At 40.9% G+C, this 26,740-nt stretch overlaps 1 protein-coding gene across 5 annotated transcripts in view; it reads left to right on the top strand.

The window, feature by feature from the left end:
* ARHGAP26 (Rho GTPase activating protein 26) overlaps positions 1–26,740 on the top strand; it is a 424,192-nt gene that overhangs the window by 161,301 nt on the left and 236,151 nt on the right. For all 5 annotated transcript variants that reach the window (XM_049649399.1, XM_049649398.1, XM_049649400.1 and 2 more), the window contains one exon: positions 971–1,049. In XM_049649399.1, the coding sequence (XP_049505356.1) occupies positions 971–1,049 (79 nt within the window). The remainder of the gene's footprint in view (positions 1–970; positions 1,050–26,740) is intronic.

Genomic DNA, 26,740 nt, shown 5'->3' on the forward strand with positions numbered 1-26,740 from the left:
CATATGTGTGTCAATACCATAGTGTTCTGTGATCATGAACAGTGCCACAGACTCACGTGGTAATGGGATGGAATCCTTGCTCATTCGACCTCTGACTGCCTTTTGGGCTTTCTCAAGCTTTAAAATGGGGGTTTAAATCAGCAGTTCTTAACTTTTTGAGGGTTGCAGTCTTTTTTGATAATGGGATAGATTAAACTGTTAATACAGAAGAATATACATATGTACATGCGAAGATGGAAGCAAGGTTCATAGACAGTCTGGGACCCATCTGTGGACCCTAAGAACTCATGCTTTAATGAGCTCAGAGGGCTTTTAGCCCCTTCTCCCAAGGATGTTTCCATGGTGCAAGTCTCTTGTTGTGGGGTGCTGTCTGTAAGGGGGACTCAACAAACAACATTTGGTATTATGTACAAGCTTTCTGGAGCGTTTGTGCTCACTTTGAAAGAGCAGACAGATTTCAGTGAGCACTGAAAAGAGGTAATGCATGTAAAGAACTTCACACCTGGCGGGGGGGGGGGGGGGGGGGGGGGGGGGGGGCAGAGAGAGAGGGAGACACAGAATGCAAAGCAGGCTCCAGGTTCTCAGCTGTCAGCATACCGCCCAACATGGGGCTTGAAGTCATGAACCACCAGATCATGACCTGAGGCGAAGTTGGATGCTTAACCGACTGAGCCACCTGGGTGCCCCTAAAGTAATCACTTTAATCATTTGTGTTGAGTAACTCTAGGGTCTTCTGTGTTTTTTTCCTTGCTCCCTGAGGGAAATGGGTTCACTGAGGGGCATTTAGGGGATGGCTTTGCTTTCTGAGACTGGAAGATGGCTCTGAAGAGCCACGTGTGTGTCTGTCTTTGTGTTGTTAATCTCACCAACCCCTCACTATGCTGTGCAGATATTTCTTGAAGATTCACCTTCATCAAGATCTCTCTGCCTGTGGCCTTGGGTTCATATCTGTGTCCTCCTTTCTTCACAGGCCAGGAGTCATCACCATGCAGGCGTTGTCGGAAGAGGACCGGAGGCTCTGGATGGAGGCCATGGATGGCCGGGAACCTGTAAGTAACAATTGAGGGAAGTGGAACAGAAATAAAGGCCCTAAGTTGTTTGCTGCTTCCGAGTGCAGGAATTTTTGTCGTTGATCTCAAGCCTTGGTTTCTCAAGACCAGTGTACCAGAGGGAGTCTTTAACTTTGGACTGACTTTGGTAGAAGTTGATGTTGGTAGTGATAGTGATGCTGTGGCTGCAGTCCCTGAGCTTTGGCCTCTGAGGCCTTTCGGTCTGTGTGATACTCCCTTCGGCCAGGGAAGTTGTATTGTCCCTAGGTCTCTTAGAAGAGGCAGAGTCTGGCTTGCTGAGTATCGATGCCTCCATATACTAGGATGCAAACATTATCTCGAACCTATTTGAATGGGATAAATGATCATAAAAGTGTATATAGATCATTTAGTATCTTCCCTCATTGCCTTCTGGTCATGCAGTATCTTTCCTCATCGCCACAGCGGCAGCACGACATGTGTGTCGTATTATGATGCTTTCCAGATGACGTCCCCTTTGTCATCTTGTTTCTCCTGCTGAGACCACAGAGGCCAGAAGAGAAGGCACTTGTGATATATATAGCAGACACACATTCTCTGCCTTGAGGGTTTTGTGGGCACAGTCGCTGCTTGTTGTCAGAGGTCTTTGAAAGCCACTTGGCAAGGTGTCATTTATCTTTGCTACTGTCGCTCCCCTTAATTGAGCCCTTGTATGTGTGTGTAAGTCACAGATTTGGCATGTCACATTTCAACCCATTTATTCTTCTTAGTACCTTACTAAGTAAATAGGATCTTATTAGCACATCACAAAATACTAGCATTTTACAGATGAGGAAACTGGGACTTAGGTTAAATAACTTGACTCAGTAGCTCAGACAGTAAGTGGCTGTAATAGTAGGATGTGGGCTGGGCTGCCATAACAAGGAGACTCCACGGTATAGTAGCTTAAATAACCTAGAAGCATATTTCTTTCTCCAAGCCCAGAAATGAGTAGTCGTTGCTTTGCAGGGTCATTCCGCCATACGCAACGCGTGCTCTAGTCATTACTATTTTTCATCCAGGTAATGGAGATGAAAACATTCAGGACCCAGAAGGTGTACACATCACTTTCGTTGGCCCTAACATACTTACATTGGCCACATCTGTCTACAGAGGAGGATGGGAAATTGAGTTTGAACATAGGCAGCCAGGGCCCTAGGCAGTACCCGGGGTATTTTATCACTTGCAGGCAGAAGAAGAGAAAGAAGACTGTGGGGTGGCTGACAGTTTCCACCACAGTGGAGAGCTAGAATATGAACCTGTGTGTGGCCCTAGATAACTTTGGTTTTTATCATTAATAGAGATGAAATGTGAAATTGCCTTCTAAGAATTCTCACTCATTTCATTTTTACAGTCCTGTCTCTGATTCCCTTGAATGATTCTGCAATTCTAGGGGAAGATAAACCCAGGAAGAAAACATCTTGTCAGGGCATACTATTCTTGGTATCGGTCTCCCTGCCCCTCCTCGAAAGCTGCAGTTCGCAATGACACTGCCTAAGCAACTCCCTTTGAAGCCTCCTCTTCCTCCCTCTCCCCACCACTTGATACTTGTTCTCTGTAGGAATTGGTCTTACTAAACACTTGAGTTTTCCCGTAGGTTAACATCTGGCTTCTGCAGATGGAAAGCAAGCTGTTGAAAGAAACATCTCCTTGCTCCAGAATGTACACATTAAAACAAGTTGAAACACAAAATAATTCTGTTTCTAAACATAAGATAAAATTATTTGCACACGGGAACATAGAGCTTGCATTAAGGACCATACCTCTATGTACTTTTAAGTTTGCTGAAGAGAGAGAGACAGACAAATGATAATTGCATAAGTGGCAGGAATATCAGGCTTAATTTTGTCTCCCATTGCTGAGAGCCTCTAGGGAATATTCCTGGAGCTATATACCCAGTAGACAATTAGCTCCAATTTTTTTCTTAGGCATTTTTATTTATTATTGAGAGACAGAGACAGAGGCTGAGCAGGGAAGGCATGGAGTGGGAGACACAGAATCTGAAGCAGGCTCCAGGCTCTGAGCTGTCAGCATAGATCCCCACGCGGGGCTCGAACCCACAAACTGCGAGTTCATGACCTGAGCCAAAGTTGGACGCTTAACTGACTGAGCCACCCAGGCGCCCATTAGCAGCCTCAATTTTAATCACATCCTCCCTAATTAGTTAACTGTGTCCCCTTAGAAGTTTAGGCTTTGTTAAAGGAAGCAGAAACCTCTTTCTCTACTTGGTTTTGGAATGTTTGCTTTATTTCAGGGAGATTATAATGGCAGTACTTAACTTTTGTTTTTGTACTTATAGCTTGGTTGTTCTGTGAATGATTGATTGTGATGATTGTCAGTGTTCTTTGTGTGTGTGTGTGTGTGTGTGTGTGTGTGTGTGTGTGTGTGTGTGGTAGGGGTAACTTTGGCTTACATCTTTTTTGTTCTTTTATTGTTTAATAACACTTCAGGTTGGTTGGTTGGAAAAACAGCCAAAATGAACCCTGAATTGGTTGCTTGTACACTGTTTTGGTTACAGAAATTACAGTTTGTAGTGCTCAGTGACTTTCTCATCCAGAAGAAATTCTGGCTATCTTTATGGTATTCATAGCTGTATAACGGAGGAAGAAATTAGAATTGTGATTTTGCAGTGAGCATTATAGTTTTTAATCTATGTTGCAAATTTGAATTCAAATGAAGGAAGCCCCATTTATACTTGCTTGAGAAAAAAAAGCTGGATTTATTGGCTATGGAACTGAAAAATGTTGGGGTATAATAGTTCTGGCCCATCCAAATCCAGGAACTTCCCTAATATTTGGAGTTGTTTTCTTCTTTTATGTTAATGCCATTTCTAGTAGGTTCTTTCCAGATAGTATCCAGATAGTATCCAGATAGTATCCAGATACTATCAATAACAGCAGACAGGAAACTGGCTCTGTTAATGGGACAGATTAGAATTTAGGCTTTGGGAGCCCTGTGGTCACTGTTGTAGCTACTCTTCTTGGCTGTTGTTACTCAAAAGCAGCCGTAGACAATAGGTGAATGAGCGGGTGTGGCCACATTGCAATAAAACTTTATTTACCAAAAAACAAACAGATGGACACTTTCAGTCATGGGTCATACTTTGTTGACCCCTAATCTATAAGTTTAGTAGAAAGAGAGCCTTATGTAATAATTTCAAAGAAGTCCCATCTTTGAATTTTATTGGACTAAATATCTGGAACAGAGGGTAGGATAGATGAATTGCCAAGACCTGACTCAGCTGCTCACTGCCCTAGAACTGCACTGGTGGGGGAATGTTGACTTCTCCTGAGGGAAACATCAAAGCATTGTTATATGAGGAAAGAGGGAGAAAGGAGGTAGGCAAAAGTGGCATGGTTTGTCCCCACTCTGCTACCTGTATTCCATTGAGATTTCTATTCAAAGAGCTTGCTCTTTGATACTTGGCCAAGAGTGAAAATGACAAGTTTACTACTGATATCATACTTAATTGTGAAAGACTGAATGCTTTCTCCCTAAAAATGGGAACAAGACAAAGATGTTCACTCTTGACAGTTTTATTCAACATTGTACTAGAAATCATAGCCAGAGCAGTAGGGCAAGAAAAAAAAAGGTGTACAGATGTGAGTATATAATTTTTTAAAAACTCAACAAGCTAGTTAGTAAGATAACGTTTTGAAATGGTTCTGCTGGATTTTGTTGACTTTCTTTTAAATCTGGGTTGATGATAAGCTATAGATTCACCATTGTAGCCACATAAACTTTTGTTTTAATCTTTTGTGGCCACAGTTTCAGGCTTTCGAACAGACTTTCCCTATTAGGTCATGAAACCTTGATTCAAGCTGCATAAATACTGCAGCCAAGAAAAATTTGAGAGACACTAGATTTCCTTTTTTTGAGTTCTTATAACTGAAGTGACCTCTCCTTTTCTCTTTACATAATGTTCATAAGCATATTGGTCGAAAGCAAGCTGATTAATTACTACCAGCCCACCATCACTGCCAACACACACACATTCTGAGGTATTTATTATTCTCTCTACACTATGACCCAGTGTTGACCCAGCAAGCCATTGGAACTAATAGGGTGGCTGTGATTCGTGGTGTCTGTCTGGAAGTGTTTCTATTACCTCCTTATTTTAGAAGTATTAGTCCCCTTTCACATCCCAAGGATTCTTGAGTGAAATTAGATATTTCTCTGCTTTGAACCACTACTTGAATCTGTATTGACAGCCAGGAGGTTAGAAGGTTGGCAGATGCTGGAATTATGTAGAATTGATTAGGAAGATAAGAAACAGGTGGTGTAGCATGAAAGATTGTGTATGAATCCATGTATTAGTTGACAGTATGAAGTTGACACCTCTGTAGGTCAGAAATGGCTAGATACCAGCTTTTTTCATGTGGCCCAAACTCCTAGCTGTGGACCAGAAAGAGGCCCATACCTAGGCTAGTATCATACCCGTACTTACCTCAGAGGGAACACTGCCTGAAAACAGTCAGTTAGTGGTTGATCTTGGGTAGACAATCCAAGTCTTGTAGCTTCCAGCCCTGTGCTATTTTTTTTACTGCAGCACACACTGCTGAATTATTAGGAAGCTGTAGTTGAATAGTACCTACCCTCCCTTCTAAGTGGAGCTATTTTGTGTGGCTCCTGCAGTGGTTGAAGGGAAAAGAGGAAGAGACTAAGGAAAAACCACTCCTCTAGTGAGAGGACAAGATAGTGTGGCTTCCTTCTCGCTTCATTTTAAAGAAATCTTCTATTTTAGTCCTGTGGAACCTGAACAGTGTGTGCCCTTCTCTCACCTTTTTCTACTGTGCCCAGACTCTAGCCCCCAAGTTCTTCAAGCACTCCTAGAATAAATCATTAGTTTGCCCTGTATCTTAACACTCTGCACCTAATATCTGAAAGAGCTGTTTAGAGTATTTGAAGGAAAAAGCAAGGTTAATTAATGGTAAGATTCCAGGACCAGAAGCAGAATGTTACCGTGGTTAAGAATATAGGCTCAGCCAGCCTGAGTTTAAATCCCCACTCATCACTAATAGGTCTCTAACCTTGTAAAATGACCTAGTTCCTGCGGACCTGTTTCTTGGCTAGCAAAGTGGGGATAATAATGATACCTTCATATAAAGTTGTTTTGTAAGGATCAATATATATGTAAAGTGATTAGCACAAGTCCTGAACACAGCACGTGCTCATTAGAAGTTCTTACTATTGTCCTTTTGGAGAGGAGAACAGATAATAGGATAACTACATTCTCTTTCTAGCTTCCATTTCTAAATTACTTGGGTCATTTGAACACAGAGTTTATTTAAAGCCACCTTGCCTGGGCTCACCAGAGGGCAGGCAGGGACTGCTTTCACTAGGATGGAAAAAATGATTTCATGGAGCAGTCAGGCTGAACTTGAAGTCTACAAGTAGAGGATTGTAAAGTAATCTGTAGCCTCCTTTGCTGTAATGCATCCCAGGGCTGGCAGTTCATCAGCACAGCTGTATGCTAAGCTCACCTCGCAATTTCACTGGAAGTGCTTAGATTTTTCCTTTCCATGGTAAAATAAGTGGCCAAAGGAGTCTGAAGGGTTAAGAAGGTGTGGGGTGAAATTGCTAAGCTCTTGTGTAATGATGCAGTTCTCACAACTTTGAGTGGTGCGTTGGTTTGGAAGATAGTTCTGCGCATTTTGTGAGAGCTTTCTTAGTAACAGTGTGAGGTGAAGAGGCTGAGGGGGAGGTCTTTGCTTTACTGTCCATTTCTTCCACTTGTCCCCAAGCTGCTGGGAAATTGGTTTAGACCTCTATTATTTTACTTGTGTTTCTTTTTCTCTTACTGGATCAAGAATCTGGTTGCAAGCTTCATCTTTGAGGCCTGTGAGTGTTTTTATATAGGTAGAATTCATAGTGGTGCATGCTATAGCATACCAATATGTGCAAGTCTTAAAAGGAATTTATTACTATTCACTTGGTCCTTGTTCCCTTTGGTTAGATGTTCTTCAGAAGAACAATTTCTCTTAAAATAAAGACTGTTGAATTGAGCCACCGGAGATACAAGGCGGGAGGAAAGAGAAAAGTGAAATTATTTAATGCTGGAGAGTTGATGAAACTTGCCCAAGAAATGGAGTAACATGCTGGTGGCACTTATTCTGTTCTTAGACATTCTTCTGTCAGCATTTAGCAAACATTTATAGATTGTCCACCAGTTAATTTGATGGACACTGAGGATCCATGATCAGGACAGGCCATGTTAATAGAATTGGTTTGCTATTGTTTCCCCATTGCCTCACACAGTGGCTGTCACAAAGTAAGCACTTGACAAATACTTGTTGAACAACTAGACTCAAAATTAAAGGTTTGAGGATACATTTTATTTTATTTTATTTTATTTATTTTATTTTATTTTTGGGGGAGGATTTGGTTGCTTTCATTACTTGAGGTCATGTGTATAGAGTAATTGAATTCCTTGATTTTATAGTCCATTTCGATATATACCTATCTACTTTACTGGAATTTAGCTGCGTGATAGTTAATCTTTCTTGTGCCCTGTATTCGTTTGACAATCAGGTAAAGCCTTTAGACCGTTTCTCAGAATAATGTATACAATAAAATATGGGGTTTAAGAAGGGAAAAATGACACAGAAATAGTTACCAAAGTATGAAAACCACTTGTAATATTAAATATATACTTCCTTATTACCACATTAAATAATAAAAGGAAGGGCAGGTTTGATAAATTGTATAAAGGATCATTCAGATTATCTGCAATAGCGGTAGTGTTATATGGAAATAGCTGTGATTTTTATTGGTGGCAAAGTCGTAACTACTGTGGTTTGTTGCCAGTGTTCATATAGAAGGAAGTGCTAAATTTCAGTTAAAGGCTAATGTAAACAAAGATTTACTTTTTTCCTCCACCATGCAAGTTCGTGGACCCCTGTGTTCTGTCGATGGACTCCATTTCTTTGCATAGTTGTTTGGAGATAGTTGTTTCCTGACTTGTAAGCCCTTGTCTCACCTCGTGATAGTAAATTGATCAGTTTGGTTATTTGATTCATATCTGTCCTTGTGCTAGATTATCATCTTCAAGAGGGCAGGAGCATTGTCAGGGTTTGTTTGTTTGTTTGTTTGTTTGTTTTTATGTCTGTGCATAGGATCTGGCTCAGAGTAGATGTTAAGTATGTACCTGTCAATCAGGTGAATGAACCTAAGGAAAATTAAAGTGTTGTTGGTTTTGTGTGAGTTACTTTTTTTTTTTTTTTTAAACATTTATCTATCTTTGAGAGAGAGGGAGAGACAGAGCGTGAGCACAGGAGGGGCAGAGAGAGAGGAAGACACAGAATCTGAAGCAGGCTCCAGGCTCTGAGCTATCAACACAGAGCCTGACACGAAGCTGGAACTCAAAAAGCAGGAGATCATGATCTGTAGGATGCCCCTTATGTGACTTATTTTTTTCTAATCTTTTTTTAATGTTTATTTTTGAGAGAGAGTGACAGAACATGAGCCGGGGAGGGACAGAGAGAGAGGGAGACACAGAATCCGAAGCAGGCTCCAGGCTCTGAACTGTCAACACAGAACTCGACGTGGGGCTCGAATTCACGAACAGTGAGATCATGACCTGAGCTGAAGTGGGATGCTCAATTGACTGAGCCACCCAGGCGCCCCCTGTGACTTACTCTTAACCGAGGCTGTTTCCTGGCAATTCCCCACCTACCTTTAGGGATCTTCACATATCTTCTCTTTAATATTCTCACTTTGTCCACTTTTTTTTTAATCTAAATATAAACTTGAACTCCCTTTCAATTGCCTTCAGCATTTTCTACAAGCCTCAGACCTTAGCCTGTTGACCTCACCTCCATACTCCTACCTTTCTAGGCTTGAGCTCAGCTTATCTTAATCTTTTTAAACAATTTTTTTATGTTTATTTATGTTTGAGAGACAGAGGGGATGGAAGAGAGAGGGGGACAGAGGATCTGAAGCGGTTTCTCTGTGCCGACAGCAGAGACCCCAATGCAGGGCTCAAAACAAACTGAGATCATGACCTAAGCTGAAGTTGGACCCTTAATCGACTGAGCCACCCAGGTGCCCCTCTTAATTTTGATTACAAGCCCTCCTTTAATCTTCTGTTATCATTTTTTACTTTATTATTTTAGTTTAACCTTTGGAGAGTAGGATTGATTGCGAAGGGGACTTCTGAATTGTTTGAATTTTTCAGAGTCAACGTGTTAATTTTGTTTTAAATAAAAATAGTAATGGAGGGGTTCCTTTAACTCAGGTTTATTCTTTGAGATGGTGCTCTGTGTTTGTCATGGGCATTAGTTACACTTGTATCCTCATACTTGATTGTGGATCTTCATCCCTACCAGTAGTGGAAGGCATAGTCCCTCTCTCTAATTAAATGTGTAGTGTGTACCCCTCCAGATCTTTCTGTGTATATTCCTATATATGTCCATCTAGGAATAAATTCTTCTGTTTTGTAGAACTTTCGAAATAGTATAGCTTTCTGTAGATTATTAAGCCTTCAGTCTTTGACATTTAGGTTGTTCTCAGCTTTTCATCACATCATTGTAATGTGCACAATGATAGAATGAAAGTCTTTGTACATATGTCACTGTTGACCTATTTGAGCATTTTTCTAGGATACATATCGAGTCGAATGTTGAATGATATGCACATTTAATATTTTAATAGAAATTAACAAATTACTCTCTCCACAAAAAAATACCAAACTGTATGGCTTCCAGTCAGTTATGAAGGTGCCCATTTTGTCCAAACCTTTGCTAATAAGGCATATCATATGTGTGCGTGTTTGTATACATGTGTCTGAATCTGATGGTGGAAAATTGTATGTTGTTTTCATTGGCATTTCTTAAATTACTAATGAGATTATTGAAAATCTTTTTTCATGTTCCCCAGGCATTCATATTTCACCTTTTTATGCAGCAAGGTAAATGAGGTACATAGAACAATGTATGGCATGTGATTCATGCTATATATAGTATTTTTTTTTCCTTTTTCAAATATCTGGCCTTGGGATTATCCCCATCATTTTTTCACTTCTGCTTTCTAAAGCCCAATGTAGAAACCTGACTTTTTTTTTTGAGTTTTTTTTTTTTTAAATGACTTTTTCACTGCCTCCTTGATGGCATCTCTTATTTGCTAGTAAGCCACATCTGCTGCTGAGTTTAGAAGATTGAACACCAAAGAGTGCTTGCTCCTTATGTCTCACCTGGGCTGCTGTTCTCCCAGTTCACCAGGCCCCATGAACTGAGTGGAAACCAGAAGATCCTCTGTACTGGTGCACTCTTGTTTTGCTGTGCGATGGGGAGAGAGGAAGAGACAGAGAATCTTAAGCAGGCTCCCTGCTCCATGAAGAGCCCGTCGTGCAGCTCAATCCTATGACCCCGAGTCATGACCTGAGCCTAAATTGGGAGTGTGATGCTCAACTGACTGAGCCACCCAGGTGCCCCCCAGTGTGGTTAATTATACACAATTTTATATTTTTTGGAAATATGTATTTATATTTTTGTGGCCGAGGTTAACTACTGCCCTGTCTCTGAAGAGGCTGGCATAGGGAAGTCTGTAACTCTCAAGGTTTCTGTCACCACTTAGTTAGTCATTTGAGTCAGGATTAAGGCCAAAGTAAGAGTTATCTGTTTTGTTTCTCCCATCTGTAAAATAACATTTTTGCAAGTCAAGAATTTATCAGAGGCTTGTGTGTGTGTGTGTGTGTGTGTGTGAATGTATTAATTAATTTTTTTTAACTTTTCATTTTAAAATCACTTCAGACTTACAAAAATGTCACAAAAATAGTGCAAAGAGTTCCACAATACCCTCTATCCAGATACTTCAAATATTAACATCTTACATAACCATAGTATACTGGACAAACCAGGAAATTAACTTTGATACAATATTTTGATATAATCTATTTTACAGGTCTCCTATTTCACCAGGTGTTCTGGTAATTAATAAATTAATAAACCAATATGTATTTATAGTTATCTATCTATCTGGGATTTCATCCCGATCACACAGTGCATTTAGTTGTCACATCTCCTTAGTTTCATTCCCTGCATCACTTCAGCAGTTTGACTTTTTAAAGGCACCTTACCATCAGCAGATGTCATGATAGTTGAAATAGCCCATCAGCACAACGTCCTGTCTCTGTTCCCATCTTGGGGTGCATTTGGGGACTGTTACCAATTTTGTCCCTCCATCTAGGTAATAATTCATACTTTTCCACAGTCAAGCCACTTCATGTTTCTATCTGCTTCTGAAGGCACTCTGATAGGCATTCAGCCTCCTGTTTGTAGGTTTTCTTAAAATATGTCTGTTTCTTTTGAACTTGCTGTCTTTTGTCCTAACTACTCAGTTCATCATATATTCTTCCTCCTGCAATCTACTGTGTTTATTATCTGTGATGCAGTTGTTGGCTTATAGACATTTGAGGCTGTGATATCTTTTTTTTTTTTTTTTTAATTTTTTTTTTTTTTCCCAACGTTTTTTATTTATTTTTGGGACAGAGAGAGACAGAGCATGAACGGGGGAGGGGCAGAGAGAGAGGGAGACACAGAATCGGAAACAGGCTCCAGGCTCCGAGCCGTCAGCCCAGAGCCTGACGCGGGGCTCGAACTCACGGACCGCGAGATCGTGACCTGGCTGAAGTCAGACGCTTAACCGACTGCGCCACCCAGGCGCCCCGAGGCTGTGATATCTTAATAGACATTCCATAGTGTGACCTCCCACCTTGAGCAAGCAGCGGCAATTACTGTTCGCCTTCTCTCAGATGCTATGGCCGTGATTCTTGGGAGTGGAGATTATGGTTGGATTAGCCTCAGTTTGCTTCCCTCCCGCGGGAAAGGCAGTCAATAAGAGAATGATCTTTTTAGAGTGACTTTGTTCAATTTGAAGAATGATTGAACTGCTCTTAGGTCCATTTTTGCAGCTTTCTCTTACATCATAAAAGCCTGAAAGTGGTCATATTTGTTAGTGATCAAATCAAGGATGGCATTTAAAAAAAATATTGACAGAAGGATCTGGAGGCATTTTGAATATTAGGAAGTCTGTGAATTAGGTTGCTTGCTTTGTGGGTGAGGTGTGGGGCAAGATAAGCATTTTTAAAAAAAAATACCTTTGGGTTTGCTGAATCGGGCTTCAGTGTGGTCAAGTCAGGAGGACTCAGGATGTCAGTGTGAGCTGTGTTCTTGTTAGGTGTGTTTCCAAAAATCCTGCCCCGTGACCCTACAAGAAAACACCAGAGCAAGTATAAACACATCCTAAAAGCAAAGCCATTTTCGAGTATGGTTTTAAAAATCTCCCTTTCTGGTCATCAGAAAAATAGTGCAGACATGTGGTCTAGTGGTTACAGCCAAATGCTAAGCAGAAGTAGCATGGCCCTGGCTGGCTCCCCACCCAGATGCCATTGCTCTTTCGTGCTGTGAGGTCTTGACCCATTGCCCAGAAAAGCAAGACCTCTCCCTAATCTTCACTTCTTTTTTTCTTTCCTTTCCCTTTTCTTTCTTTCTTTCTTTCTTTCTTTCTTTCTTTCTTTCTTTCTTTCTTTTTCTTTCTCTTACTCTCTTTCTTTCTCTTTCTTTCTTTTCTTTCCTTTCTCTTTCTTTCTTTCTTTCTTTCTTTCTTTCTCTCTCCCTCTCTTTCTTTCTTTCTTTCTTTCTCCCTCCCTCTTTCTTTCTTTCTTTCTTTCTCTCTTTCTCTCTTTCTCTCTTTCTCTCTTTCTCTTTTTCTTTCTCTTTCTTTCTTTCTCTTTCTTTCTTTTTTCTCTTTCTTTCTTTCTTTCTTTCTCCCTCCCTCCCTCCCTCCCTTTCTTTCTTTCTTTCTCTCTTTCTTTCTCTCTCCATCTCTTTCTTTCTTTCTTTCTTCCTTTCTTTCTTTCTTTCTTTCTTTTTCTTTCGTCTTTCTTTCAGCAAAAAACAGTAGAGGGTGAAGGAAACCAGAAAATGAGTTAAGATTCCTCAGGTTAGAACTATGGGCCCTCTTCTTTAAATTTTGTTTTAAGTTTGTTTATTTTGAGAGAGACTGCGTGCAAGTAGGGGAGGGACAGAGGGAGAGAATTGCAAACAGGCTCTGTGCTGTCAGCGCAGAGCCCAGTGTGGAGCTTGATGTCACGAACCCTGAGTTCGTGACCTGAGTCAAGATCAAGAGTTGGATGCCCAACTGACTGAGCCCCAACTCAGGTGCCCCAATATATGCCCTCTTATAATTAATCATTGGTAATTAGTTTTGTTGATTCCCTACATCTAAAAAGAGCTTTATTTCATCCAGACTAATGGATATGGATTTTTTGTTTTTGTTTTACTTTTAGGGGAAGAGGTACCTAGTGTTGAAATAAATTGGAGCATCTTTTACTTTTTCTGTTGGAGCTACTTTACAGAAATGAATGCTGTATTTATCTTGTTAGTGTTGGCTAGGCCAGACTTCTGGGTGGATAATAATACCTTGCTTTGGCACTTTCCCCTAGTTCATACCTCTGTGTGTTGTCATCCCAGGGTGATGTTGACTTACTAAGAGCAGGTCTTGATATTGTCCTGTCTGCCTTGAGGCCTGGCAGAGTGCTGTGAAACACAACAAGCATTCATGACTTGTTGAATTAACTTGGAGGCAATGTATTGAGGGGGGTTCTGCTAGGTAATGGACAGTCAGATTTTTCTGCTGGATATCTTGGGTTCTGATTATTACTGGGCTATTCGGAATAGAAATCTCTGAGGACAAGGATCTTGAATTTGTTGTTCTTCCCTACATCCCCAGTACCTAGAATAGCCCTAGGCCAGTATCACTTGGCATATTGGTTGAGACTCCATATTTAGTAAATACCTTTTTGTATGAATAAATGGAAAAAAAGAGTACCCAGGGGTGTGTCATTTTGGAGCGACAGGCTTTTGAACTTCCCACACTTATATCTATGCTGCTCAGGATTCCTCTCTGTTTCTTAATAGTTGTTATTATGGCAGAAACCAGTGTGCCACAACAGAGAATGTCTCAGATTAGTAGGGTTTTTGCAGACCAAGGATTTGGAATTGAAAGAAGTTAGTAATCTTTCAACTGTTCTATACTGTCTGTAGTACTAACAATAAAGTTAGGATGTATGTGTATATAATAATATACATATAACATATAATAATGTATATACATGTACTTAGGTGTGTATATTACATGTGCTCACATATATTTTAACTTGTTATCTGCTGGTTTTCCTTGAATTTATGATAAATACATAAAGGTGTTCAGAGCTGTATTTCCTGTGGGTCAGGTCACCATGCTGTGAAAGAAACTGTGGCCACCAGCATCATGTGGCCATGCTGAAGAAACTCAAGAGTTGATAGGTCAGAGCTGGTCTTAGTTGGCCTTCCATTTCCTGAAATGATTCCTTTAATTTAGGCCATTATTTAGAATTCTAAAAAAAGAATACGTTAAGAAAAAGTATGTGTGTATACATGCATTCACACACAGACACAGATTTCTGCGATGATGAGGTACAACAAAGGAATTGGCAGTAGGCATTCATTACATTTTTCAAATGGGTTTCACTGTGTGTGTGTGTGCGTGCGTGCGTGTGTGTGTGTACACTCCAGTTGTAGTGAAAGGGTAAAGGCATGGGCTTTGGAGTCCCCCAGCCTGAATTTGAATCCTGACTCTGATGTGGAACCTTGAGCAGTTGATTTAACTTCACTGAGCCTCAGTTTACCCATGTGTAAAATGGAGACAGTAATAATCTTCATGAGACTCCACGGGATACCACATTCTTAGAGAGCAGTTCTATAATGATTAGCTGTCCAATTGACAGTTGTAGAGAGTTTTAGATTTATATATGCCTGGATATATATTACATCATTGTCTAGGGAGTTGCAAGATCTATTCTGACTCTATGCTAACTGCTTTTTGGGCTAGTTATAGTCAGTGGAACCATAATGATTCAGAAAACCCCCAGTATGCTCTATTTCCTTATTTTTTGGAGCACAGATTAGAAGAGGATATAAAGGAAGAAAGCAAAAATATGAATACTTAAAAAAATAACATAGGGCTAAAACTTGGAGGAAAATGTGATTCTGAAATTTTCAGGCCAGTTTTGCTAACTCTGTGTCAATATGGTAACAATACATTAAGCAAGCTTAGTAATGTCCTGAGGTTTGTAGTTTAATTTTCAGAGAGAGTTGAAGTAGCTTTGCTGGTGGAATTGTGGAGGCTACTTGGGGTGTCCTCCTGTCCAGTCTTTGTTGCAGAGGGTTCAGAGGCCAAGTGATTAGTATGCTCCTTCCTATGAACAGGTGCTGGACCAGAGCTGGATCCCTGTCACTGGTTCCATGAAGCCTTCATTTTGCCACTATCGTCTCTTGAGTGCTAAAATCTAATAATGAGTATTGCGCTTCTGCTGTTCTGTGGTTATGGCCAGAATTCATTTGTGGAGGTTAAGATCAATTTTACCTGGGATGTGAGCTATTTCTTGGATTGGTGTGTCAGTCAGCATTCTTAGTGGGGTCAAGACTGTTGAGTAGATTGCTCTAAACTTCAGCTGCCATGTGGTTGATTTGTCTGTGAAGTCATCACAATCAAAGGAAGATGGGTACAAGCAGAAGAGCTAGAGATGCAGAGAGCAAGTTTGAGGGGCAAGGAGGGAGGGAAGTAGCTGGAACTTGAATAAGTTCAAGTGCTTTGGTTAACAAGGACTTCTCACTCTGGGATCCCAGGGTGGACTTGGGGAGGGGTGTAGTGGTAATGTCTGTGAGCCCTCTGCTGTGGCGTGTAAGGTGTTTGGATATGGATACGCTAAGGAGAAAAGCCTGTAGCATTTCTTGGTTTGTCAAAGGGCATTGTGGTATACTGCCACCTGGTTGTTTCATCAGAATAAATATTTGGGGGTAGTGCAGTAATGAAGTAATAAGTCGTGAAGTGAAGTAATGACATACTGTTTCTTCTGAGCTCACTTGTGAGTTGAAGAGGACTTGAAAGGGTTCTTTGCCAAGTGCATTTGCCTGCCGGCTGCCTGCATTTTGAGCTTGCTCAGAGATAATATGCTATCTCATTTCTTTCACAGATGAGTTACACAGAGGACAAGCTTTGAAGAGTGAGTGAGTGTATATATGAGAGAGAGAGAGAGAAGTGAAGTGAGGGACTGAGGAGTGACAGGCACAGGGAGAGAGGACACACATGGGCATTTGGAGGCTGTGGTCAGCCTCACCACTGGGTTTCCATGTTGGATTGATACTGGTGAGATTTTATCCCATTTTGACTACTGCTTAGCTTTCCTTGTTTTGACTCCCATAATTAATTAACAATGAAACTGAGACTAGTGGTGTGATTTTTTTTTTTTTAAACACTTTTTTGGGATAGCTTTAAAAATTTTGCTTGCAAGTAAAGTAGAATCATCATTGCTTTTTTCTTTTTCCTGGACAGCTCCATTCCTTTAAGTTTCTATTCCCGGTCCAAACAAGAACTCCTTAAGATAATCTGCCCGCCCCCCTCCCCACCCCCCCCCCCCACCCCCCGTCCCCCCTGCCTCCCACATGTTATTTCTTGTTTGGTTCCATGGTCATTACTGAAGTGTTGTGTTTCTGGCTTTGGTACTCAATCTATGTCATTGATAAAGGAAAGGAAGTTAACTTGATGTTTGTAAGAAAGTCTGTGAATCTGCACTTGTTCTCGAACTCATCCTGGGCCAAATTATTACAGAGACCTATTTAGATTAGAGAAGACCACAGAGATGGCTATAGGAGTTACCTGGAGAGAAGAAACTCTGATTAAGGAACATGGATGGGTCCTCTGTGAGGATAGTTTCTGCTAGGAGAGGCTGCCTTGCATGAAGGCCAAGTTAGTTCTGTGGTACTTTTTCTGTGAGGTAGTTTCTAGAGTGGTAGATGTGTGGGAAGTGGAAATACTATTTCCTTTCAAAATGATCATTACCTTTGGAAGACATTTGAGGGAAGCTAGAAATGTAAAATGCACAGACAGGAGGCACCCTGTCCCCACATTTATTGGTCATTGGGTCCCAGCCCTTGTGTGCATCACTTGTAGTAGCAGAGGGAGGACCAGATTGGAGTTTGGCTGGCATCTCATCTAATCAGCCAACTGTGGACTTTGGGCAGGTTAGCCAGCTTTCTGGGCTTAATTGCCTATCTGAAAATGACAGGAGCTTGTCAAAGTGGTAGATGTGTCAGTCTTGAAGATCTTACCAGTTTTAAGGTGATGTGAATCCAAATCTTCTGACTAAACAACCACTCAAGGTCTGAACAATTGGAGTAGCTGAGGGTGCTGACTCGGAGTCCCCACAGTGCTCTGGCTGTTCATTCACGAAGTTATAGAACATCAGCAGGTGGAGGTGAACACAACATCAGGAATACCTGAGTTGGTATGGCAGATGGGTTAGTTTCCTAGGGCTGCTCAAACAAATTACCACAGACTTGGTGGCTTATGGTAATACACACTTATTGTCTCACAGTTCTGAAGGCCACAAATCCTAAGTCAAGGTGCCACCAGGGACACACTGCCTCCCAATTCTCCAGGGAAGGGTCCTTTTTTTGCCTCTTTGAGGCCTCTGGTGGCTCCGGGCATTCCTTGGCTTGTGGCTGCATCATTCTACTTTTTCTGCCTCTGTTTTCATGTGGCCTTTCTTCTCTTCTCCACATCTTCTTTTCTGTCTCTCGTAGGGGCACTTGTAATTGGATTTGGGGACAACCAGATAACCCAAGGCGATCTTTCTTTAATTACATCTGCAAAGAACATCTTTTCTGAGTAAGGTCAAATTTAAAGGTTAGGCCATGGGCCGCCATCCAGTTCACCAAAGCAACTTAATTTCCTTTCTTGGTGTCTGCATTTTTTGATGTGGCATATGTCATCTTTGATGCCAACAGTTGGTTGTGAGACGGGCCTCTGACTGGGGAGATTGCTCTTGTGGGTGTGTTTCTGTTTTGTGTCTTTTTCTGCCATCTAAGTCAGATGTACTCAAACCTGTTTTAGTGTTGCCTGTAGATGGCTGCTCTTCACAAATTTTAGCCTCTGGAATTCAGTTCCAGTGAACATTTATTGAGTACAAACTGTGTACCACCCACTATTTGGTGGTCAATGTTAGCAAGTGAACAGATGGCCCATCTGCCCATGTAACATAGTTCCTTTTTCCCTTCTCTTGTGGTACCTTTCTCCAGTTCCGTTGGAGTGGTTAGTTCTTTTTAACTGAACATCTCTTTGGTTTTTATCACCTCCATGCAAGACACTCCACAGAGGCTTTCTGTGTGCACATGTCTACAGCAAACGTGTATGGATGTGATGTTTCATAGCTTCAGTCTCACTCCTCATAGGTGTGGAGCTTTCAACAATCTGTTTCAAGCACCTGCTTGTTTCACCACCTCCTCTAATTGGCTGGCTCTTCAACTCCTGACCCTGGGCAACACTGTCTATGTCATGCTAGTTCAGTATTTCAGGACTTGACAAAATTAAGTCAGCCGGTCCTATATGGACAAGACCGTTGCTTTATTTTTATTGTTCTGGTGAGGATTTACAGAGTACCAGGTAAGGAGAGACATACCAGAAGACTATGACTCTCCCTTGTACCTCAAGAGACAGAGCAACTACGTATTATCTCTGCCCCAAAGGTCAGCTTCAGCTGTCCACCTAGGATGGGGCCACAGAATGGTGTCATTTTGCTACAAAAGATGACTTCCTGCAGAACTTTGGTGGGCACAGTGCTCTTGGGGTGGGGCACACCAACACTAGAATTGCTTTTTGGAGACCTGGTCCCTCACGGTACCTGCTCATACCTGTTGTCTTCTTTGGACCCCTAAGGGGCATGTTTCTCCTATTTGGTTACACGTGGTGCAAGGCGGGCAAGTGTGATCTCTAAGCAAAAGGTTTGTGTTGTTCTGTTCTGTTTTTTGTCTGTTTTACAAGGGATCTGCAAACATTACATGTTGTAATCCTAAAGCTAATCTCTGGGAAAGGGTGTCCAGACTTTGTGCAATGTTACTAAAGACTGTTAGGCAGTAGTCAAGTTGTGTTAATATCACTCTTCCTATAAAATAGAATGTTTGTCCCCATAAAATGGGATTTTTTTTGAGCACTTTTTAGAGTATTCACCCACTTTAGAGCCCAAACAAGGTTATGCTTTCTTTCTCTGCTCCTATGGTCAGAGTCTTGGCTGAACCCATATCTACCCCCTGGTTTCTGGTAGAGTCCATTGTGATTGTAATTGAAAATTGCCAGCATTACCTCTCCTCTGTGTTGTAAGTATATTTTTGTACGAGTTGACGAATTACTCTCCCCACTCACTCCAGCCCTTCTGGAGGCGTTAATTTGGTCCTGTTTTCTTTCCAGCTGTTTTCTTTCTCTCTAAAAACACTCAGTTTCCTTGTTAGTCCAGATTACCTGCTTCCCATCGGGATTGCTGTACATCCCCTCCTGGGAATTTGCCAGGTCTTCCTGCCTAGATCAGTGACTCACAAGTAGCCTAGAACCTGGTACATGGTCCTCTCAGGACACATGGAATAAGTGCATGAAACTTGACCAGTGGCCAGTGGTGAGAGAACATCAACTTAAATGTGTTTCTGGTGTTTTGGTGCCCACCCTGTGTCTTCGTGGGACATGGGAGTTTCTTTCTTAGGGTTTTTGTTTATTCAGAAACCTGCAGTTTGCCTGTTTACTAACACATTTGATGGAGGGCTAATTCCAGCATTGCTTAAATGCCATCAATTCAAAGACATGCTATCAATTTAATAATCACTTTTGGGGAGTAAGAAGGAAACATTTTATTAAATAGAAACAAGGATTATAAGGTTCATTTCAATTTTTGGAAAAAAAAGTTTTAGAATCAAGGTGTATTCAAACTCCTAGTGATGTACTGTGATTAGCCTGGAGAAAAACTATGTAGACAAGACTTTTGTGGGAGGAGGGACTTTGGAGACTCCTTTAAAAATCTAGTGAATATTATGGACTATCTAAAGACAAAAAAAAACAAAAAAATGTATCCAGGAAAGAAATTTTGGCATAATGTTTATGAGGGTTTATAGATCCTTTGAATCCACCCAGTTGCAGATCTCTGGCATCAAGAATTCCAAAATAGCGTGTCCTTGTTTGACCCTGTTGGGAATGCTCTCCCAGGAATGACCAAAGAAGACATCTTGCAATGTTTTATATCAGGAACCTTGTTTAGGTTATTAACACTGAAAGACTCTGTAGGCCTATAATAGGGAAAATGGAAGTCAATAATGACCAGTTCCAGATGTTAGACTCACTGTAGCCAGTCTCAGTCTCATGGTCCAGGACATGTCTCATGCTGTCCCCATGCAACATGTAGCACCCTCGGAGTGAATCCTTGCAAAGCTTGATGCTTGCTTGGCTTTGCTCACTCCAAATGCCGGAATCTTGGCTGCAGCAATGTGTGGAGTCCAGCCAGCCCAGTTATTTCTTTAGAGCAATCTCTGGAGGGCTTCTTTTATTTCGGACTTTTGAAGACAACAGAGGATTAGCTGAGAATGCTTAGACCCACATTTTATAATGAAGCTGCACATGGTTTTAAGCATAATTTTGACAATAGAGGCTCTTGTTTATCTGTTTTCATTATCTCAGTCCCTGAAGTTAGGAGTTTATTACCTAGGGAAGCAGAAGTTGTGATTAATTAAAACCATGAACTGATGACAGACCACTAATAAACTTAGTCATAGCTCAACCACTTGTCCTCCTTACTTAACACTTTCATTTATTTTAGGACATCTTCTTTGTGTCCTGGTCTGTCTCCAGATGACAGATAAACATCAAAGGCAAGAGAAAGATAAATCATGTTACAGAAGCTGTGGGATTTTAGGAAGTTCACCTGAGTAGATTGACCATCTTTTTAACTTGGGCTGTTAAAGTTGAAGTTAAAGGTTATCTTACAGCATTATCATAAAATCTTAGAGGAAAAAATGTATTTTCCATCAGTAGTCTTTTAAGATTTTGTGCACAGTTGAAATAAGCACTTATATTGTAATTAAAGGCACTTTGATTATTTCATCTTTCTAGATCAAGTCCTAATAAGTTCCCCTCCCGCTACCTAAGGACCACTCTTTGACCATAAAATGTGGGTCTTCGCGTTAAGGATATTCGCTTTGTGGCTTGTCTTTGTATCAGTTATCCTGTGGTAATAAAGCCCTCTTTCTGATACATGCATACGGTGATGCATGATAGACAGTGGGTTTGGGTATGATTTTCAGCATCCTCTTACCAAGGAGAGTCTTCTCTGGTTTGCTGTAGATTTCTGCCCTACCCTGTTCTTACTCCTGCTGCTGTGTATCTTCTTGCATTGCAGTGTCCCCTACTTTTCATAGAATGTGCTCCAGCACCCTCATGTGACACCTAAGAGCTCAGCTCTAAGTGCAGAGGATTTAGTGAGTGAACTACGAAGGAAACTTGTGCCTGTAACCCTGCAAACTCCCCAGACTCCTGGGTCCTTCCACGGTCACACGTTACCTTGTGTACATGCTCTGGTTTCCAGCCTACAGAGGTAATTGAAGTGCGGCAGAGGCTCCACAAAACTTTTCTGGACACATTTTTATTTCATGATGTTTGAGTTCAGAATAACTTGCAACTTTAATATAATGTGAGCTCTGTTTAAAGTAACAGGGGAATACATAGAAAGGCCCTTCCCTCTGTTTGTTTTAAAATAAAAATCAGTAATGAAAAATTCAAAGGATAGATAGGAACATTTGAACAGAGGTCTCAAACTTTCATGACCATTTTTTATTCAAGGAGGATTCTTTAGACTTTAAGTCATGTGTTCAGATATCTATTCCCCTCCCTTCAGTCTGACTTGATACCCAGATTATGTTTAAAATAAGTGTTAGGATTGTGTTGATTCAGCTTTTATGCAAAGATAAGCTCTATAAAATAAAATGCCTAAATATTTACTTAACCTCAAGATTGAAAAGTCTTGAAATACTGGTATGATCAGAGCTAAAAATAAACGTAGCAATCCTACACTGAATATGTTAAAAATAAGCAATATTAGCAGATTTTTGTTTTGCAACCTTCTTTAAATATTTGTGACTTTGAGATGGAGATGTGCTAACATTTCAGGAGAAGATGAGTATCGTTTGAAAATTACACACATAGAGAAAAATGTGCATATTTGTTTTTAGTTTTGTTTTCTCATGTTGTAAGGGATGATTAATCTCACGGATGGTCAGAGCTGCAAGAGACTTTAGCAATCAACTTAAGCGTTTCCTTCATTTACAGTAGGAGAAAGGTCTGCAGAAGGAAAACGAATTCCCTGCCAGATCTCTCAAGCAAAGGGTGGCAGAGCCAGGACCAAAACCCAGGGATGCTAGCTTCTACTTGTATGTACTTTTCACTATGCCACGCTATCATATGGACATTTGTAAGAATGAGGTAGTAAGAGCTCACGTATTCACTCGTTTTATCACGGCAAACTTACTGGACACCCCTTTCACCCAATATGTGAATTTTCTATTGCTGTGTAACAAATCACCACAAACTGAGTGGCTTAAAACAACCCCTCGTAGATCTGAAGCTCAGGAAGCCAGCTTGATGTGTCTGCGTTCTCTGCCCAGGCTGAAATCAAGGTGTTGGCTGGCTGTGTTGTCTTCTGGATTCAGAGTCCTCTTCCAAACACGTCACTCTTGTGATTGGCACAATTCAGTTTCCTGTGGTCCTAGGCCTTGAGTCCACAATTACTTGCTTGCTGTCAGCGTGGGCCCCCTGTAGCATCTGGCAGTGGTCCTGCATTCCTAGTCCTGCGGCCTCTTCCGTTTCCAAGCCAACAGCAGTATGTGGAACCTTCCTACACTTGAAATCGCTCTGCTGTTTCCTTTTGCTACCCACTTGAGGAGACTCTCAGCTTTTGAAGGACTCGTATGAATAGATTAGGCCGATTCAGATACTCTCTGTATTTTAATAGCTGATTTGGGACTATAATTACATCTTCAAACTCATTTAGGTTAGTACTTGAATTAGTTTTGAATCTTGGAGGAGCCATCTTTAGCATTCTGCCGACCACACCCAACCTACCAACTTAACTAGTTGCCAAACTTAATACTTTTTTTTTTGTTTTTATTTTATTTTTGAGAGAGCGCGTGAGCAAGTGAGCATGAACGGGGGAGGGGCAGAGAGAAAGGGAGACAGAATCCAAAGCAGGCTCCAGGCTCTGAGCTGTCAGCACAAAGCCCTACACAGGGCTCAAACTCCCAAACCGTGAGATCATGATCTGAGCCTAAGTCAGATGCTTAACCAACTGAGCCACCCAGGTGCTCTTGCAAAACTCTAGACAAACCTTACCATCTGTGACACTTTGAACCTTGAAATAAAGACAACTGCGTCAGATTTGTCCCTTTTTGTCTTCCAAAGGCCTGGTGATAGAAATGGCCTCTAGGCCACAATAACTGTCATAAAATCCAGGCACTTGATTGCATAGAAAAGACAGTGTCATGCATAGCCTGGTGGTCATACTGGAAGTTGTTTCCAAATAAGGCAGCTGGAACAGCTTGATGGAGGAGGAAGTGATTTTTGGTAGAACAGGAAGAAAGAAATGGTATTACAAAAACGTGGTTGGTTCAGACACTTCTGCCCTTCTCGTGAATGATGCACCAAATAATAATACTGAGCCAAAGTCAGTAAGAAAAACTATATTCCACATACTCAGTTGAATAATAGAAAATCTATGGTTAATGTGAAAGAAATTCTTATCAAAAAGTAGCTTAACATTTGGCCACATAAAAAGACTAAGCTGAATGAGAAAAGTAGTTGAGGTAAGCAGTTCCCCAATGGCTTCTTACTCATTTACGATAAAACCCAAATCCCTGGGTGGGTAGAAAGGCCAGCCTTGCTGGCCATCTTTCTCTTATGTAGCACACTGAACTCTTTCCCACCTCAGGACCTTTGCACATACTATTCTGCCTCTCTACAGTCTTCTTTCAGCTTTTTGTGTGCTTTTTTATTTAGTTCACTCTTTCTTCTTCATATGTTAGGCTAAGGGACACATTCTCAAAAAGGCTTTTTCTGATTGCTTTATTTATAATATTACCATATTCTTTCCAGCCTCTAAAACCTTCTGTCAAATCACTGTGCAGATCTCCTGTACAGCCTACACTGTTTGCTTGTTTATGGTTTGTCTCCTGCCTTTAGAATGTTACTCTTTGATTTGGACTCTAACTCACCTTTGTCTCCCCAGTATCTAGATCAGGGGTCTAGCATGTAGTGTACAGTCCCTATTTGTTGGATGTTTGGGTCCAGGCGTGAAAAGTTCCATTGTCACAAAGGGAAATCATGGCATAGCAGGGAGTAGCACTTTTCCTGAGCTTGAGGAGACCTCAGCCTGTCTCTTGACCTGTTGGTATTCCCCATGACCAGTTTGGTAATTGGAATAAGAATGGCCTAATGACTAGCCTGAGGTCATAGGACTAATCATAATAGGAGCTAACATTAGTTTCCAGAACATTTGATATTTTCGTTTGTTCTCCCACAAGGAACTGGTCTGTTTTGGAAATAGTCAATTTTTGAAGTCCTTGCTTTTCTTGAATGAAATTAAATGAGCGCTAGTCATTTCATGTCCCATCTGAAGGGTTGGTTTGCACTTCTTACTCCCTTCATACTCTGCGTGCAAATTCTCTTCCAAGTTTGTTGTTGTCACTTTCAGTGTCTGTTAAACAAAAATGATGACAGATTTATATCCTGGTGGAAATTACACATCTTTTGAACTCTGGCCAATGTTCCTCACCCTCAACACTCCCGGCTTTGTGAAAAACCTCATTTACCCTTTGAGATACTTGTGTGGTTGGTACCAAGACCAAATTAATGAGAAGCTTCAAAGAGTCAAGCAAAGCAGGAGGGATGCGAGTGGCAGAGAAATACATGGAGACTGTTTCCAAAATAGAACTTTCTGTGTACTTGCCTTCTGCAGGTGATAACAGACATTTCATTCTCTACTAAAATTGAACTGAGGTGTCTTTTGTTTGGTCGAGTGCATGTGAATTTTACCCTGGCAAATGTGCTCTCTCAGGTTGTTGTTGGTTTTGCCCTTGTGTGTCTTTTAACTTCCTTGCAGCTTTCTAGAGTTTTCTTGAGTAAACAAGAATCCACTGTGTGCCATATGGGTGGGGTTGCTTTTGGCTTTGAACTACGTGAAGGAATTAGGGGGATAAAAAGAATAGGAAAGCCAAGACCCTTTATGCCAGGTTTCCAGATCATCTGTATTGTGGGGCAGTGATAAGAGGACTGATACTGGCTATCTTTATAGTTTTAATTTTTTTTTTAAGTTTATTTATTTATTGAGAGAGAGAGAGAGAGAGATATTGAGAGAGAGAGAGGGAGGGAGGGAGGAAGAAAAATTCCCAGGCAGGCTCCACTCTGCCATCACAGAGCCTGACATGGGGCTCAATCTCACAAGCCAGGGATCATGACCTGAGCTGAAATCAGGAGTCAGACACTTAAGCGACTGAGCCACCCAGGCACCCCTATAGTTGTAATCTATACCAGCGTTGTGCCAGCGTCAACTTGAACCCCCAGACAGGCAGATCAGATGAGCTGGGCATAGAACAGAGTGTGGGCCCAGCCTTTTACATTACTACAGGGATTGTTTAACTCTTAATACTTGAGTATCTCACTTGTAGACAGGTAAAGGAGGAGTAAGATAACTTAACCGTCTGAGTCCACATATCCACACATTATAAAGGGATCACTTTGCCTGGTTTACTGGAATTTCTGCAGTATTGTTTACAGATCATCAAATACTTAACAGAGAGGAAAACTGAGAGCTGAAGTATTGAAGTCATTAATGATTATAAAGCAATTAGAAACAGAGATTAGGGCAGAATTAGATTATAATGATTTTTTAAATGGACTTGAGGATCAATGAGAAACCAAGATACAGCAAATGTGAAATTAAAATATTTTTGCTGGGCGTCATGTGTCTATTTTAACTGATTGAAATCTGAACTACTAGACTATCTGCAGAATTCTATAGAGGATACCTGGCAGTTGAAATAAGACATGTGGTAATAAAATATAGCCCTTTATCTTTATGGATTTAAGTGTTGAGTTGAGATTAGGACATTAAAAAGATGATCTTGCAGTATAAACAGGCTTGATACAGTTTCTCAAACTTGTTGTCTACAACCATCTTGGTTTTGGTCATACTTCCATAACACTGGTTCTATTTATTAGTACTATTATGGTTACTATTGTTGTATTATTAATATTTGGATTCATTTCACCTTTACTTACCAAACTGCCTTTAAAAAAATAAATGCATTTCATACTATATAAATCACTATCGCTTACTGTTCAAGGGAACCTTAAAAATAAGTGGGAACAGAGCTATATTGGTCACTTCTAACTAGATACCTATGCTTGCCAAAACTTCTGAGCTTTTGCTTGGCTTTTCTCTCTGTTAAAAAAAGAAAAAAAAAGGATGTTAGCAACTGTTAAATTTTGAAGACATGCTAATACCAAGTGGACTTCAGACGCTATTACAAAGCTTAAAAGAGAATGGGATTATACTCAACAAAAACTGTACTATAGACATTAAACTTGCTGGGGCACCTGGGTGGCTCAGTCATTTGAGCGTCTGAGTTTGCTTCAGGTCATGATCTTGTGATTTGTGAGTTCGAGCCCCATGTTGGGCTCTGCTCTGACAGCTCAGAGTCTGGAGTCTGCTTGGGATTCTGTGTCTCCCTCTCTTTCTGCCCCTCCCCCTTTTTATCTACTTTGACTCTCTT

This window comes from Panthera uncia (genome assembly GCF_023721935.1).
Source record: "Panthera uncia isolate 11264 chromosome A1 unlocalized genomic scaffold, Puncia_PCG_1.0 HiC_scaffold_17, whole genome shotgun sequence".
Classification (NCBI taxonomy): Eukaryota; Metazoa; Chordata; class Mammalia; order Carnivora; family Felidae; genus Panthera; species Panthera uncia.